This window comes from Garra rufa, chromosome 2 (assembly GCF_049309525.1).
Source record: "Garra rufa chromosome 2, GarRuf1.0, whole genome shotgun sequence".
In the NCBI taxonomy this organism is placed as follows: domain Eukaryota; kingdom Metazoa; phylum Chordata; class Actinopteri; order Cypriniformes; family Cyprinidae; genus Garra; species Garra rufa.
Window position 1 is genome coordinate 8,285,485 of NC_133362.1, and position 15,314 is coordinate 8,300,798.

At 38.9% G+C, this 15,314-nt stretch overlaps 2 protein-coding genes across 2 annotated transcripts; one reads left to right on the forward strand and one right to left on the reverse strand.

The window, feature by feature from the left end:
* LOC141326429 (tripartite motif-containing protein 29-like) lies at positions 1 to 8,841 on the forward strand. The gene is made up of 8 exons (XM_073835176.1): positions 1 to 138; positions 601 to 1,247; positions 1,959 to 2,054; positions 2,430 to 2,663; positions 2,753 to 2,909; positions 3,368 to 3,409; positions 3,532 to 3,561; positions 8,267 to 8,841. Exons 2-8 carry the CDS (start codon positions 684 to 686, stop codon positions 8,272 to 8,274), a joined length of 1,131 nt encoding a protein of 376 aa, XP_073691277.1. The 5' UTR covers positions 1 to 138; positions 601 to 683; the 3' UTR covers positions 8,275 to 8,841.
* Positions 8,842 to 10,176: 1,335 nt separating this feature from the next.
* Positions 10,177 to 13,249, reverse strand: marcksl1a (MARCKS-like 1a). Its single transcript, XM_073834835.1, has 2 exons — positions 12,969 to 13,249; positions 10,177 to 11,543 (listed from the first exon to the last, which is right to left on the reverse strand). The coding sequence occupies exons 1-2, from the start codon at positions 13,038 to 13,040 to the stop codon at positions 10,959 to 10,961; spliced, it is 657 nt and encodes a 218-aa protein (XP_073690936.1). The 5' UTR covers positions 13,041 to 13,249; the 3' UTR covers positions 10,177 to 10,958.
* Between the last annotated feature and the right edge of the window lie 2,065 nt (positions 13,250 to 15,314).

Genomic DNA, 15,314 nt, shown 5'->3' on the forward strand with positions numbered 1-15,314 from the left:
TTGCACAAAAATCTGTTCCATTTCTGTTGTTTGTTTGCATTATTTTAATATATTCTGTAACATGGTTGACAGTGGAGTGACTGATATCGGATGGTGATTCGCAAGTAAAACCACCACCTGTGGAATGCCAGCCAAGTTGTGAGTCTGTCTAACTCTACTGTAGCTAACTACTAAATTTGAAAACACAATGCAGGGTACTGGGCCCTGAGGTAATAAACGTGTGTGTATAGGTGAAAAATAAAATTAAAGGTCATTTTTCAGACTCTACATCAGGAGGTACCAATTGTAATGGCTTTATTGTTTTAATTTGTTGTGTAGTAAGGTCTACACAAAGACTTTTATAGGCCTAAGGCTACAGAGAGAGGCTGACATACATGGCAGACGATGCTGTTCGTCATGTTTGCCAGGCTCTTATGTGTGTGTTTCGAGAATTGTGCAGCAGGGTGTATTTACAGTAGGGCAATTGTAGGACTATGTGTTTCTTTAAATGTATATGTATAGTGCTTATCAGGATGATGCAGATATATAATGAAATCTTCAGAGGCAGGAAATACTGATCACTATTTTTACTTTCATTTTCATTTTGTCATGCTTGCATAGGAGCCACTTCCATTCCGATTTCAAACATTTCAAAACCCGTGTTATTCTACAACAAATCTATTACTAGATTTGAAAGCATCAAAATGGCAGAAAATCTCTGTGATACTCAAGATCCTTTAAACTGCCCAATCTGTCTGCATCTGCTTAAGGATCCAGTGACGACATCTTGTGGGCACAGTTTCTGTATGGACTGTATACAGGAATGCTGGGGTCAGGATGCTTCTATGAGACGAGCTTACAGCTGTCCTACATGCAGGATAACATTCAACCAAAGACCAGCTCTCAGCAGAAACACTGTCCTAGCTGAAATTGTAGAAGGAAAGAAACATGAAGTTCCAGCTGGGCCTGGAGATGTGAAGTGTGATTTTTGTCAAGGAAAAAAACTCAAAGCTGTCAAGTCTTGTTTGGTGTGTTTGGCTTCTTACTGCCAAATTCATATCCAGCCTCATTATGAATCTGAAGCTTTCAAAAAGCACAAGCTGGTAAATGCTTCCCCAAATCTACAGCAGCAGATCTGCCCTCAACACCATAAAGCACTGGAGGTTTACTGCTGTAAGGAACAGAAATGTATATGTGTAGTTTGTATGGGGGATCAGCACAGTGGACATAAAACAGTCTCAGCTGCAGCTGAAATGGCTAATAAACAGGTAAGATGATATACAAGATATTATATTATATAGTGAATATAGGCCAAAATATGAACACAAAATTTCAGGACTCAAGAAATTATCAGCATCCTACCATTGTAAAATTAAAAGAAAGAAGCAATTTTAGGTTATACTTTATTTTCTTAGTCCACTAGACATTCTATTAATATAAATAACTTTGTGAACTAAATGCCAAGTTCTGCCATTAAACTATAGATGGCGCACGCTGATGGGTCGTTAACACAAATTGATGATATCCACAGTGTTAAACTACATGGCACAAGCTGATTGGTTCATCTTGCATGTGCAGCCAAAGAGCCTGCTGATTCTCATTGGCTGGTTAGAATGTACTAGAGCAATTCTCAGTGTACTTTCAGAGTTCCTCAGAAACCCTCCACCTTCCCCAGCTCCGCCTATATAAATCTGCTATGGTTATTTTATATGCATGACAGGACTCTCATTAATTTGCAACTGCATGTCAAGTAACTTTCATTAGAGCATTAGTACACTGTTAGGGTTACAAGTTGACATGCTTCTGTTGGTGGACCATCAAAATAAAATGTTAGCATATATATGTAAAATGTAAGACCATTATTAACAACAAATGGCAATCAGGAAAACTGATTTCATTCTGTGGTTTTTAAATTTAGTGTAACTACTTCACAAGTCATTTAAGAAAATAATTCTTATTGATTGCAAATTCATCCACAGGAGGAACTAAAAAAGCAACAGAGGGATTTCACTCAGAAAATCAAATACATACACAAGAAGGTCCAGGCATTTCAGAATGCTGAGAAAATTCATCAGGTAAATGTGATTGACAGCTTTTAAAAAGGTTTCAAGTGGGGCAAAAGGAAAAGCCAAATACTAACAAATCAAATACAAGTCATATACATTTAAACATTTCCAACACATTTTTTGTATTGTTTATTGTATGTATGTATGTATGTATATATATATATATATATATATATATATATATATATATATGAAATGGCTTATTTTGTTAAACTGTTAATTTTATTTTGCTTATTAAGGATAAGTATGGATTAGGAAGCATTTTAACATCAGTCATTACACACTAACGTAAAACAGTTTAGCTATTATGTTTCCTGGCACAGTGTGTGAGAAGTTTTATTATAATAGTGCTTTATTATGTTTTGTGTTTCTGTGTGTTGACAGCACTCTGCACAGGCAGCAGTGGAGCACATTGACAGAACCTTCCATGAGCTCATCAGCTATTTTCAGAAAAGACGAACTGAAGTGAGACAAATGATCAGAACTCAGGAAAAGAGAGAGATAGCACAGACCAATGGTCACATGCAGGAACTGGAGCAGCAAATCAGTAATCTGGAACAGGAGAATGATAAAATGAAGCTGGTTTTACATACAGAGGATCACATTCACTTCTTCCAGGTATAAATAGTAATGATTTTTTTTTTTTTTTAATGAAATGCTGACAGTGTTATTTATACTATTCTTTATGTTTTTTCTTCCAATTTTAGAATTACTCTTCTCAATCTAGACTGTATGAGTGCACAACTTCACCCAGAGATGTTAATGACCTCCTAACATTTGATAAAGTAGCAGAATCTGTCTCCGAGCTGAAAAGCCGTCTGATCAATCTCTGTGATGAGCACATAGACAAAATATCAAAGAAAGGTAAAGTAACACTGTAAAGAACCATTCAGATTTTTATAAGTATGTAGAGATGAAATGATATGATATTTCATATCACGATTATAGTGAACAAAATGTTATCAGTATTATTAATTGTTAAAATGTGCTGAAAGTGTTCAAAAAGTACTCATACACTTTAAAATAATTTCAGTTTTATATCGAAAACCAGCAAAGAACAAATAAAATTAGCTGCACTATGCACTTTTTTGTTTGCATAAACATTAAAATAATAACATTAAAAATGGTGGCTGATTTTAAACAAACAAAACATATTGGTTGGGTGACTTACAATGGATAACATGTTATCTACTAACATGTACTGCATGTGCAAATAAAGTTTTGAGGAAAAAAAGGAGTTAAAATAATGAACCTCACATTTCAGAACCAGTATGCCTTTGAAGTATGCCTAAAATAGTTAATTGTAATATCTTTTTTAATAGTTGGTGATGTCCAAATTTTCAAAACCACTAGGCTCCAAGGCAGTGAGTATTATTTGTTTATTTTCGATTCTCAAAAAGATATATCATAATTCAACATTTTGGTCCATTTATTCTTCACTTTATTTCTTACTTCTTTTATTCATCCAATATTTCTACGGTTCCAGTGGATTCACCATCTTCATCAGACAGTGAATGTGAGTATAACATAAATACTGAAGGGATAGTGGACATAAGGGCAGTGTGTCATGACTCTGGGCTGCTGCCTTTCCCTTCGCCACACGATGTCGCTGTTTTCCCTTCCCTGCACTACACTTCTCTGATTGTTGCACCTGCCTTGATTGTCACCTGTCTTCCCCAGCTGATAACACTTATGATTTGTCTTTATAATCTCCACACTTCCACTACCCTGGTGAGTCTGCATTGTTTCCTGTAACCTGTCTTCCGTATGGTTTGTTTCCTGTCTCTGTTTTCAAGTTTTATGTGAATCCTGCTCCTACCCAGATCCAGTCGTGTGTGCCGTGTTGGCCGTTTGTTTGTTTGTTTATCTGTTTATTTTGTGTTTATTAAATATATCTTACCTTCCCTGCACCTGGACCCTTATCCTTTACGTGACAGAATGCAGACTCCACAGATGGGTCCAGCGGGGAGTAATTTTTTTTTTTCTGAGGAGGCGGCGGCGTTTGAGGCGGCGTCGGCCGCTCGGTTCGAGGAGGTCATTTACCTCCAACTGGCCGAGATGGAGGCCTGTAGGGCCGAGTCGGCGCGACGGCGTTCCCGCTTTGCAGTGGGGGTGGAGTGGCTCTTCCGTGGGAAGGCGGAAGTGTCCACGCTCTCTGTTCCTGACGCGGCGGTGACCGCGCTCTCTGTTCCGGACGCGGTGGTGACCGCGCTCTCTGTTCCGGACGCGGCGGTGACCGTTCTCTCTGTTCCGGACACGGCGGTGACCGCGCTCTCTGTTCCGGACGCGGCGGTGACCGCGCTCTCTGTTCCGGACGCGGCGGTGACCGCGCTCTCTGTTCCGGACGCGGTGGTGACCGCGCTCTCTGTTCCGGACGCGGCGGTGACCGTTCTCTCTGTTCCGGACACGGCGGTGACCGCGCTCTCTGTTCCGGACGCGGCGGTGACCGTTCTCTCTGTTCCGGACACGGCGGTGACCGCGCTCTCTGTTCCGGACGCGGCGGTGACCGCGCTCTCTGTTCCGGACGCGGCGGTGACCGCGCTCTCTGTTCCGGACGCGGTGGTGACCGCTTTTTCTGTGCCGGACGCGGCGGTGACCGTTCTCTCTGTTCCGGACACGGCGGTGACCGCGCTCTCTGTTCCGGACGCGGCGGTGACCGCTTTCTCTGTGCCGGACGCGGCGGTGACCGTTCTCTCTGTTCCGGACACGGCGGTGACCGCGCTCTCTGTTCCGGACGCGGCGGTGACCGCTTTCTCTGTGCCAGACGCGGCGGTGACCGTTCTCTCTGTTCCGGACACGGCGGTGACCGCGCTCTCTGTTCCGGACACGGCGGTGACCGCTTTCTCTGTGCCAGACGCGGCGGTGACCGTTCTCTCTGTTCCGGACACGGCGGTGACCGCGCTCTCTGTTCCGGACACGGCGGTGACCGCTTTCTCTGTGCCAGACGCGGCGGTGACCGTTCTCTCTGTTCCGGACACGGCGGTGACCGCGCTCTCTGTTCCGGACACGGCGGTGACCGCTTTCTCTGTGCCGGACGCGGCGGTGACCGTTCTCTCTGTTCCGGACACGGCGGTGACCGCGCTCTCTGTTCCGGACGCGGCGGTGACCGCTTTCTCTGTGCCAGACGCGGCGGTGACCGCGCTCTCTGTTCCGGACGCGGCGGTGACCGCTTTCTCTGTTCCTGACGCGGCGGTGACCGCTGGCGTTCCTCTGGCGGCGAGGCCGGCTCGCGTTCCTATGGCGGCGGTGCCCGCTGACATTTCTGTGGCGGCGGTGCCCGCAGACGTTTCTGTGGCGGCGGTGCCCGCAGACATTCCTGTGGCGGCGGTGCCCGCAGACATTCCTGTGGCGGCGGTGCCCGCTCACGTTCCTCTGGCGGCGGCGGTGCCTGCTCACGTTACTGTGGCGGCGATGCCCGCTCACGTTCCTCTGGCGGCGGTGCCTGCTAATGTTCCTATGGCGGCGATGCCCGCTCACGTTCCTCTGGCGGCGGTGCCCGCTCACGTTCCTCTGGCGGCGGTGCCTGCTGATGTTTCTATGGCGGCGGTGCCCGCTGACATTACTCTGGCGGCGGTGCCCGCTGATGTTCCTCTGGCGGCGGTGCCCGCTGACGTTCCTCCTCAGTTCGGTCACGCCCTGCCCGAGTTCCCAGGCCCTGCGCTGGTCTTGCCCAGCCTCACGGAACCTTCGTCTCCGGCCCTGCTGTTGTTGCACGGGCCTGGCCCGCCATCCCTCCCCCTGGTTCACCATTCCTCCGTACCTCCTCCCTCCAGACTTTGGGAACGTCTGGAAGCCGTTCCGTAGGGAGGGGGTACTGTCATGACTCTGGGCTGCTGCCTTTCCCTTCGCCACACGATGTCGCTGTTTTCCCTTCCCTGCACTACACTTCTCTGATTGTTGCACCTGTCTTGATTGTCACCTGTCTTCCCCAGCTGATAACACTTATGATTTGTCTTTATAATCTCCACACTTCCACTACCCTGGTGAGTCTGCATTGTTTCCTGTAACCTGTCTTCTGTATGGTTTGTTTCCTGTCTCTGTTTTCAAGTTTTATGTGAATCCTGCTCCTGCCCAGATCCAGTCGTGTGTGCCGTGTTGGCCGTTTGTTTGTTTGTTTATCTGTTTATTTTGTGTTTATTAAATATATCTTACCTTCCCTGCACCTGGACCCAGATCTCCATTACTCCTACGTGACACAGTGTTTTTGTTGTCACTTACTTTCATGTTGTTCTGTCCAAAAATTTCTCTGGTTTTAGTTTTGAAATGTAAAGTTCAGTAAAATGTAAAGTTTCATTTCAGGAGAACCTTTTAAATAACTGATTTAAAGGCCAATTCAACAGTACAATTAAACATTCTACCAGGTTTAATTAAACAACTACTAACTGTTGAACAAGGAAATTACATTGTGCAGTTGTATTGTATTTTAGTATATAACAGTCTTGTTCTTCCTGTGCCCATTGAGCCCATATTAAAAATACATTATTAGGGTACTCTTAAGGCATTATAATTAACGCATTATAAAAAACCTTATAATATGTTATATTAACTCATGAATAATCGTAACAACTATAATACATTTGCCCAGCATCAAATACAGAAATCTAAATTCTTTATGTTGTGTAATGTGTCTTTATTTGATTTACATTAATTTACATTGAATCTCATATGGTTTAGATAATATGGGTTTATGTACACTGTCACTCAAAAGTTTGGGATCACGATTTTAAATGTTTTTCGTTAAAAGTCTCTTATGCTCATCAAAGTTCCATTTCTTTGATCATAAATACAGAAAAAAGTAATATTATGAAATATTGCTTTAATATTTTATTTGAATATACTTTAAAATATAATTTATTTCTGTGATGCAAAGCTGAATTTTCATTAGCCATTACTCCAGTATTCAGTGTCACATGATCCTTCAGAAATCATTCTAATATGCTGATTTGTTACTTTTATTAAATGTTGGAATCAATTGTGCTGCTTAATATTTTTTGTAACCTGTAATACTTTTCTCAGGATTCTATGGAGAATAAAAAGTTCAAACGAATTATTAAAATAGAAATATTTTCTAACAATATGTCTTTTTTTTTTACTCTTTTATCAATTTACAGGATTCCCACTCTAAGCCAAATGTCAAATTCCCTGCCTTTCACTGACTAAAAAGCTAAATTTCCATGACCTGTAATGAACAAATCCATCCATTTGCAAGCTTTATTTACTTGTTCACGAATGTTTTTAGTACAAAACACACATACACACTACTTTTTTCTTCCTTTCTTTCTTTTTTCTATTTTGATCAATGGAAACTAAAATTTAAAGCAACAACAACAACAAAAAAATCCCTGATATTCCATGACTTGGACCAAAAAAATATATAATTCCCTGACTTTCAATGTCTGGAATAGACCTTTTAAAATTTCATGATATTCCATAAATTCCATGACCTATGGGAACCCTGAATTTAACACATCCTTCCCTGATAAAAGTATTAATTTCTTTCAAAGAGATAAAGAAAGAAAAAAATGTACTGACATCAAACTTTGAACGAGGTGTTTATTGTTACAAAAGTTTTCTATTTTAAATAAAAGCTGTTCTTTATTACATTTTATTTATCAAAGAATCCTGAAAAAAGTTTCACAGGATTAAGCAGCACAACTGTTTTCAACACTGATAATAAATCAGCATATTAGAATGATTTCTGAAGTATCATGTGACACTGAAGGCTGGAGGAATGATGCTGAAAATTCAGCTTTGCATATTATATTTTAAAGTATTAAAACCACTATTTTAGATTGCATTAACATTTCACAATATTACAGTTTTTTCTGTATTTTAATCAAACAAACACAGCCTTGATGAGCAGAAAGTTCTCCTTTAAAAAATATTAAAAATCTTACTGATCCCAAACTTTTGAGCAGCAGTGTATGCATATAATAAATGTTACCAGAATTTTAGAAACTGAATTAACTGAAACTGATTTCAAGGCCAATCCAACAGTACAATTATATATTTTTTACAGCTTAAATGGCCAGGTTTAGTTAAAATAAATTACCATTTATTTGCGGTCATGTGCCTGTTTTACAGTGGCTCTGAAAATGGTCGTCAGAAATTAAACCTTTTTTGTTTTGTTGTTGTTGTTGTTGTTAAAAATTTATTATTTTCAAACCATAGTTAATTTGCTGTTACTAACTTACTCCTTAAACTATTTATTTTGTTTGCAGGGGAGTAACGATGAGTGAAGTTCAGAACGTCAAAAGATTGTAGAGTACCATGAAAAGTGCATGAAGAGTGTAACAACACCAAAATTGATGACGACGTGTCTGCATACCAAAGAACCTTTTTACAGTAGTAGGCTACATTTATCTTTTGTTTTTGTATAGATAGCTTATAATTTTGTACTGTAATTTTTAGTACTGCACAAACGTACATTAATATAATTACCAACATAGTGTTACAAAACATTACACAGGTGGGGTTTGTAAACACTAGGTGGTGCTATAACAAAACATATCTTCATAAAACGATTTTCTGAAGCATGCAATTTCTGTTAAAAATGTTAACATATTCTTCATTCAAACATCACCTGCACAAATTACCAAAAACAAAAATGATCACATTTCAGCAGTGATTTCAATAGTGAATGGCCAATTAATGTACTGTTGCATCTTTGAATGTTGTGATAGCTGGCTATCAGGTTGTGTGTGTTCTGTAACAAGTAAATGTATATTTTTAATTGTAATTCAGGAACCATATGGGTTAGAATAAAAAAAAAAAAATCTCAGATTAAGCAGTCAAATTGCATTTAGTTTCTTTTTCTGCCTTGAGTCACATTAAATAACATTCAAAAGTAACCCGACTCACTAGGATGCAGTAACTACCCTGACCCAGCAGGAGGAGCAGGTCAGCTTAATGTCATTCATCATGGTGGCTAACGACTCAGAGGACACATTTGTGTTTACATTACAACTCTATCATATATGAACGTGGCTTGATTGCTAAATGCGCACAGTAGGCTATTTTAGAATACATTTCTTGCTGTATTTAGTGCTGCTGATCAAATGTAATTCAAGCTAAAGAACAATATCACTCTATATTCACACATCCGCTACAAATCACTTTGCCAGCACAGAGGAGCTTCATCTCATTTTCAGGTACTTTGATCCAGAAAGTATTCTCAATTATGTTTAGAAAGATACATTTTACATATGTTTAATATTCTATCTATCTATCTATCTATCTATCTATCTATCTATCTATCTATCTATCTATCTATCTATCTATCTATCTATCTATCTAGTCTGGAAAAAGGCTGGTTAGTCATACACGTGTAGAATTTTTAGCCTTTGAAGATCTGAAGTTTGTAGCTGTTTATGGAATCTTTAAGTCTTCCTATTTGACTTACCTGAGCAGGTAATTGTAAAGAGAAGAAATCCTGTTGGGAAAACACCCCTCTTCATAAAAAAAAAAAAAAAAAAAAACTTAATTGAGAGCTTGTAAAATATATGCTATACTGCAGTAAATACTTCTGTGTTCCACAGAAGAAAGAATTGCATATGTGAGGGTGAGTATGAATTTCAGTTTTTGAGTAATCAATTCCTTTAATGATGTGATTGCATGAATTGTTCTGCAAAATTTAAAAACGGCATAGTCTTTTTTGTTTCTTTGTGTGACTTAAATAAGTCTAGTTCTTTCTTCTTCTTCTTAATTTGAAAGATCTTGAATGTCAGCTACATGTGCATCATAATTCTTACAATGCTGAATAGTAATGTAATGCTTTCTGTAACACTTTACCATAAGGGTCATTAGTTGCCTACATTACTTAACAAGGACTAAGAATGAACAATACTTCTACAGCATTTAATAATCTTAGTTCATGTTAATTTCAGCATTTACTAATGCATTTTTAAAATCACAAGTTGTGTTATCATTAGTTAATGCACTGTGAACTATTATGAACAAACTATGAATATTATAATAAATGTTTTGTTCATTGTTCATTCAAGTTAGTTAATACATTAATGTTAACAAATGACTCCTTATTGTAAAGTGTCACCATATTGTCTTTGAGAATATGAAGTTGTTTGACATGATTTGCAAAAAGTAGTCAGTTTCAGAAAAACAGACACAAGGGGGGGGTCAAACATTTATTTGGCCTAATCGTACAACATCTTATTAACACCTGGAAATGTTAGCAAAATAAAGAGTCAGAAAATGTATGTACAGAGACTTAACAGAACAAAAATATATATTTGATAAAAGCAGTGGTTTAATTCCCCTTTGTCGTAAACTTTGAAATGTGTAGCTGGATCTGATTAAAACTGTAAAACATCATTAAAAACAGACTAAGACTAAAACCTATTCACTCGCCCAGATCTTCTGACACCCTACAGGGCTAAAAATTGGAATGTAGAGCTATTCAAACACTTTAAAAAAAGATTTTTTTTTTTTTTGTAGTTTTACATTGTCCCGTAACCATCTCCTAAGAGGACAATTTGTCATTTCACTCATCAGCCCTGAAAAATCAAGGATCGGATGAAGTTTAAAAGAGAAAAATGACTGAAAAGACTGTGAACAGGGAGCCACGCTCTTCCATCCGCTGCTCTTCCTCTGAGGCGGAAATTCCATCAGTCGTTCCAATCCATACACAGAGCGATTCCCGGCCCGATTCCCAAAAAAACGCTCTTCACGTGCGGCAGCACGGAGCTCACTGACACCGGACCGGACAAACCATGAACTAGTTATCAGCAAAGGTGGTAAAAGAACTCGGTTTCTCTGTAGTATTGCTGTAACTTTAAGATTGTGGCTCAAGTCTCATATATTTATATATATTTATATATATATTTATATATTTCGATCTCAAAAAGAAAAAAAAGGATAAAGATAAACAGTCTAGGTCGCCACAGTGAAGTGAGGTCACTCTGCAGCTGGCTCTGGGTCCGAGGCTGTGGTGGGCGTGGTCTCTTCAGCAGGGGCGGGGGTCTCGTCAGATTTTGTGGTCTCCTCTGTGGGCGCGGCTTCCGTTTCCTGGGCGGGCTCTTCTGCTTTTGGCTCCACCTCTGCCTTTGGCTCCGCCTCCGCCTCAGGTGCCGGTGTCTCATTGGTTTCTGCTGCAGCAGGCTCCTCCTCTTTGGTTTCTGTAGCAGCCTGGCCGTTCTCCTCAGGTTTGTCTTCGACGGTGGGTGTGGCTGCAGGCTCCGCTGCCTCCGCTGCCTCCGCTGCCTCCTCGCTTCCCTTCTTGTTCTTCTTCAGGGAAATGCCCTTGAATTTGAAGGAGTTCTTCAGTGAGAATTTCTTCTTCTTCTTGGTTTCCTTTGCAGCTTCGCCGTCGGATTTGGCGGCTTCGCCTTCGGTAGCAGGCGCGGCTTCGATGCCATCTCCCGCCTCCGTCTTGGCGGCCTCCTCCTTGGCAACCTCAGCGGTTCCATTTCCGTCTGCTGCCACGGCTTCTCCATCTGGCTTGGTGGATACGTCGCCGTTGGTTTTCACATGGCCATTTTCCTGAAGAGAAAAGCAGAGTGAGGGAAGATAAGCCAAATGCATGTTGGCACACACAAACACTGGAGAAAAGCAAAGGGCTTATGCTTGTAAATGCTTGTTTTTATAGTCATAGTGAATAGTAAATGCTTGCTTTTATAGTGTAGTTTATAGCACAATGTGTTACCCATATTTTTCACAGCATATACCACTCATTTTGATCCAATACCAAGTACTTTCAAAGCTTTTATAGTGGATGCATACCACTATTTTGTATTTATAAATAAATATTAAAATCACAAGTTAAAAAAGGCTTAGTATTATCCAAAAGTAAACATCAAAATACAGCAATATTAGAAGAATTGAGGTTTAAAGATCAGTCTGACACATCACTGTAGTGCCTAAACCTTAAAATAGCCCAAAACAGATATAAATTACTGCTTAATAGAGGATATCTAGAAAACAGTATATTTTTCAGGCAGAAAAGACTGCTGTATATAATTACATTAAAGCAACACCCAGAAACCCAAAAGCAGAAGTACATTGTCTAATACGCAATGCATCCACTAGAGGCGATATTGATCCACTAAATATAATCCACAGCTTAGAAAACCAGCCACTACCAGAGAGAACAAAGAAAAGGCAGACAGCAACCCTAAAACGATGTTTCAAACAACGCCTCATACTAAAACACCTATTTTTTCTTGCAATTACAGAAAATCAGACAACTATCCATTCAGGTGATGTCTTAACTGAGCACTATAGCCTTGAGATATAGTAACTTACTCTGTACAAATAGTGGGGTGTTTAAATCACAGGCATAAAGACATGCAAAATAGTACATTAAGTTGATTAATTAAGAAAAGAGCTTTCTTATTACGTATGGAGGGGGAAGGGCGCATATGCATTAAGGGGATGGGTAGAATGATTATTAATGAAGTACCATTGGAATGGTCTATGCATTCACAAACGCAGACACTCACACATGCATTGCATTGTTTGCAGATCAGCAGAAGCGCTCTGCATCATTTGCATGCAGCTCTGCAACCTTTTGTTCTCAATTCGGGTTACTGCCAGTTTCAGCGCCAACACACAACCACAGAGTCTGCTTGATAACTAGCTAAACTAACTAAAATCTGTTTAGAAAAGACATTTCTAAAAAAAACAGATAAAAGAGAGAAAGGCTAAAAACTGATTTTCCAACTCAAAGCTTTAAAATTACCAATAGGTTCAATATAAATTCCTCCTTCAGAACTGAAATGATATGGTAGCCGTAAGCGATTTGATAATCATTAAAAAAAAATGTAACACAAATTCAGATATTAAATGTAAAATGTGTATTGTTAGATAAATGGGATTATTAAAAGGCAAAACAATTCTTGAGAAGATCCCATTCAGATATATCAAAAAGCTAGTAGTTCAATCAAAAAAGTGCTTGTAGATCCTCACCTGACCATTGGCTTTATCAGCCACGGCTTTTCCGTCCACTGTAGCTTCACCTTTAGTCAACTGAGCACCCATCCTCCTTTGTGTCTTCTTCAAAGAGTTAAAAATGAAAATAAAGGCAGAAAAAAAAACCAGAGGGTCCTTCAATTCAAACCCACACAGTAGAAAGGGCGAACAAGCGTTTAGATTCCTGGCGTGTTTTTAATCTGCTGTGCTCAGCAGACACAAAATAAAGGCTGCTTTCTGGTAGTAAATCCACACGGCTCTGCGGGGAGAGCAAACTAAGAGTTTCACAGCTACAAGTGTGAGTATTTGTCTGCGTGACTCCACCCAGCAGCTACGCCGCCCAATCTGGACCAGAGGGGTTGGAGCTTCATCTGCTCCATTCAGCCACACCACTACTCACACTCCAGCAGATTACTGTATCTGCAGCTTTACACCTCTGGATGGATGACTACTATTAAGGGCTTTATTAGGCATTTTATTGATGATTTGAACAGTGAACTTTTACATCCTCATCATGTGTCTTAATATCTGGTGAAATATAAAACAAGTGATGCGAACATAGAAATGACTTTTGTCATGTCTGCAGTAATGTCTAACATGAAAAACTTGCAATTTATTAGGAAATATTCCAGGTGTTTCTTTATTTTTACTTTCTCTAGCTAAAATTGTTCAGACCAAACATGTTTAAACTCAGATTACTTGATTATTCATGCATCATCGTTCATACAAAATCATGTTAAATTGGTTCAAATACGATCATCAGGCTTTTAAGGAATGTTTATTTGTTCATCTCTCAATCATCATTGTATTGCATTTCATTGTAAGTTCTGAAACTACAGAGATTTGATCATGAAAACTAAGCATTTAAATATCATCTTATATTAGAACTATAGAGACAACTGATATTTATATTTAAAGACCACAAAACCAGTCTACAAGTAGCACAGATATTATTTGTAGCAATAGCCAACAATACATTGTATGGGTCAAAATTATTGATATTTCTTTTATGCCAAAAATCATTAGGATATAAAGTAAAGATCATGTTCCATGAAGACATTTTGTAAATTTTCTACCATGAATATATAGACACTTAATTTTTGATTAGTAATGTGCATTGCTAAGAATTGTATTTGGACAACTTTAAAGGTGATTTTCTCAATATTTAAATTTTTTTGCACCCTCAGATTCCAGTCTTTATATAGTTGTATATAGTTGTATCTCAGCCAAATATTATCATATCCTAACAAATCCTAACAAACCATACATCAATTGAATGCTTTTTATTCAGCTTTCAGATTATACATAAATCTCAATTTTTAAAAATAACACTTATGACTGGTTTTCCTGGTGGTCCAGGGTCACATGTTGTTATAAAGATCTTTAAAAGTTTTAAACTAAACATTCTTTCTTGATGCTTTTGTTGTAATTGGTAGTGAATTTCTAGTGAAATGTGAATATCATTTCCTGTCCTTTTAGTCTTTTGTGAACTGATCCCTTTAACTAAACAAGCCAGTTCTGTGATGACATCACTACACAGGAAGTGACATAATTTTGGAGGGAAAGCACCAGCATCAGCATTCGTGAGTATAAGCAATGGATTTCATGGATTTTGTGATGTTTTCTTAGCTGATTGATGTTAGTTGGTTTGCAAAAACACTCCATCCTGTGAAATTAAAGTAAAATTGGTTTGATATTGTCAACATTTCAAAAGATAGTTAAACTCTCAGTGCCTCATTGAGCAATGGCTAATGTTAGCTCCCTGTTTCCATTCTGTTCATTTTCTTGCCGTTGTGTAAATAGTCAAGCTGTAATTAAATTGTCTGAGCTTAACCAGAGCATATTTTTGAATGTCTGTTCTACACAGTTATAAAAATCCTTCTATAAATTCCAATACAGTGTAGCAGGAATGAGCCATTATTACTTTTCACACAACACTAGTTGTCCACCTTCAGGCTTGTGAAATCTCTTTACAACATAAATGTACAAATAACTTTTATATTGTTAGTTATATTTCAAGATGAACATTTACCAGACTAAAGGTTTGCTTGATTATCCATGAACCATTTCTTTTTTTTTTTGAAAAATCATGTTACAAAGTAAGTTTCAAATATGATTCAGCAGGGTTTTGAGGAATGTTTGTCTCTCCATTATCTTTGTATGGCATTGCATTATATGTTTATGAGACTACAGAGCTTTGATCATAAAACTAAGCATTTAAGTACCATCTTACTAAGATATATTATTGGGAGATACAGCATGACAACTGATGTTTATATCATTTTATGTAAGTAGTCTGTTATGCTATAAAGAATATCTTACTTTTTAGCTGTATAAATATCA

Excerpts from the sequence above, each read along its gene's own strand:
- LOC141326429 (XM_073835176.1), top strand. The coding sequence starts at position 684 with ATGGCAGAAAATCTCTGTGATACTCAAGATCCTTTAAACTGCCCAATC. Across the intron at positions 1,248-1,958 it reads CTGAAATGGCTAATAAACAG|GAGGAACTAAAAAAGCAACA; the intron begins GTAAGATGATAT and ends ATTCATCCACAG. Across the intron at positions 2,664-2,752 it reads ATCACATTCACTTCTTCCAG|AATTACTCTTCTCAATCTAG; the intron begins GTATAAATAGTA and ends TTCCAATTTTAG.
- marcksl1a (XM_073834835.1), bottom strand. The coding sequence starts at position 13,040 with ATGGGTGCTCAGTTGACTAAAGGTGAAGCTACAGTGGACGGAAAAGCC. Across the intron at positions 11,544-12,968 it reads CTGATAAAGCCAATGGTCAG|GAAAATGGCCATGTGAAAAC; the intron begins GTGAGGATCTAC and ends TTTTCTCTTCAG.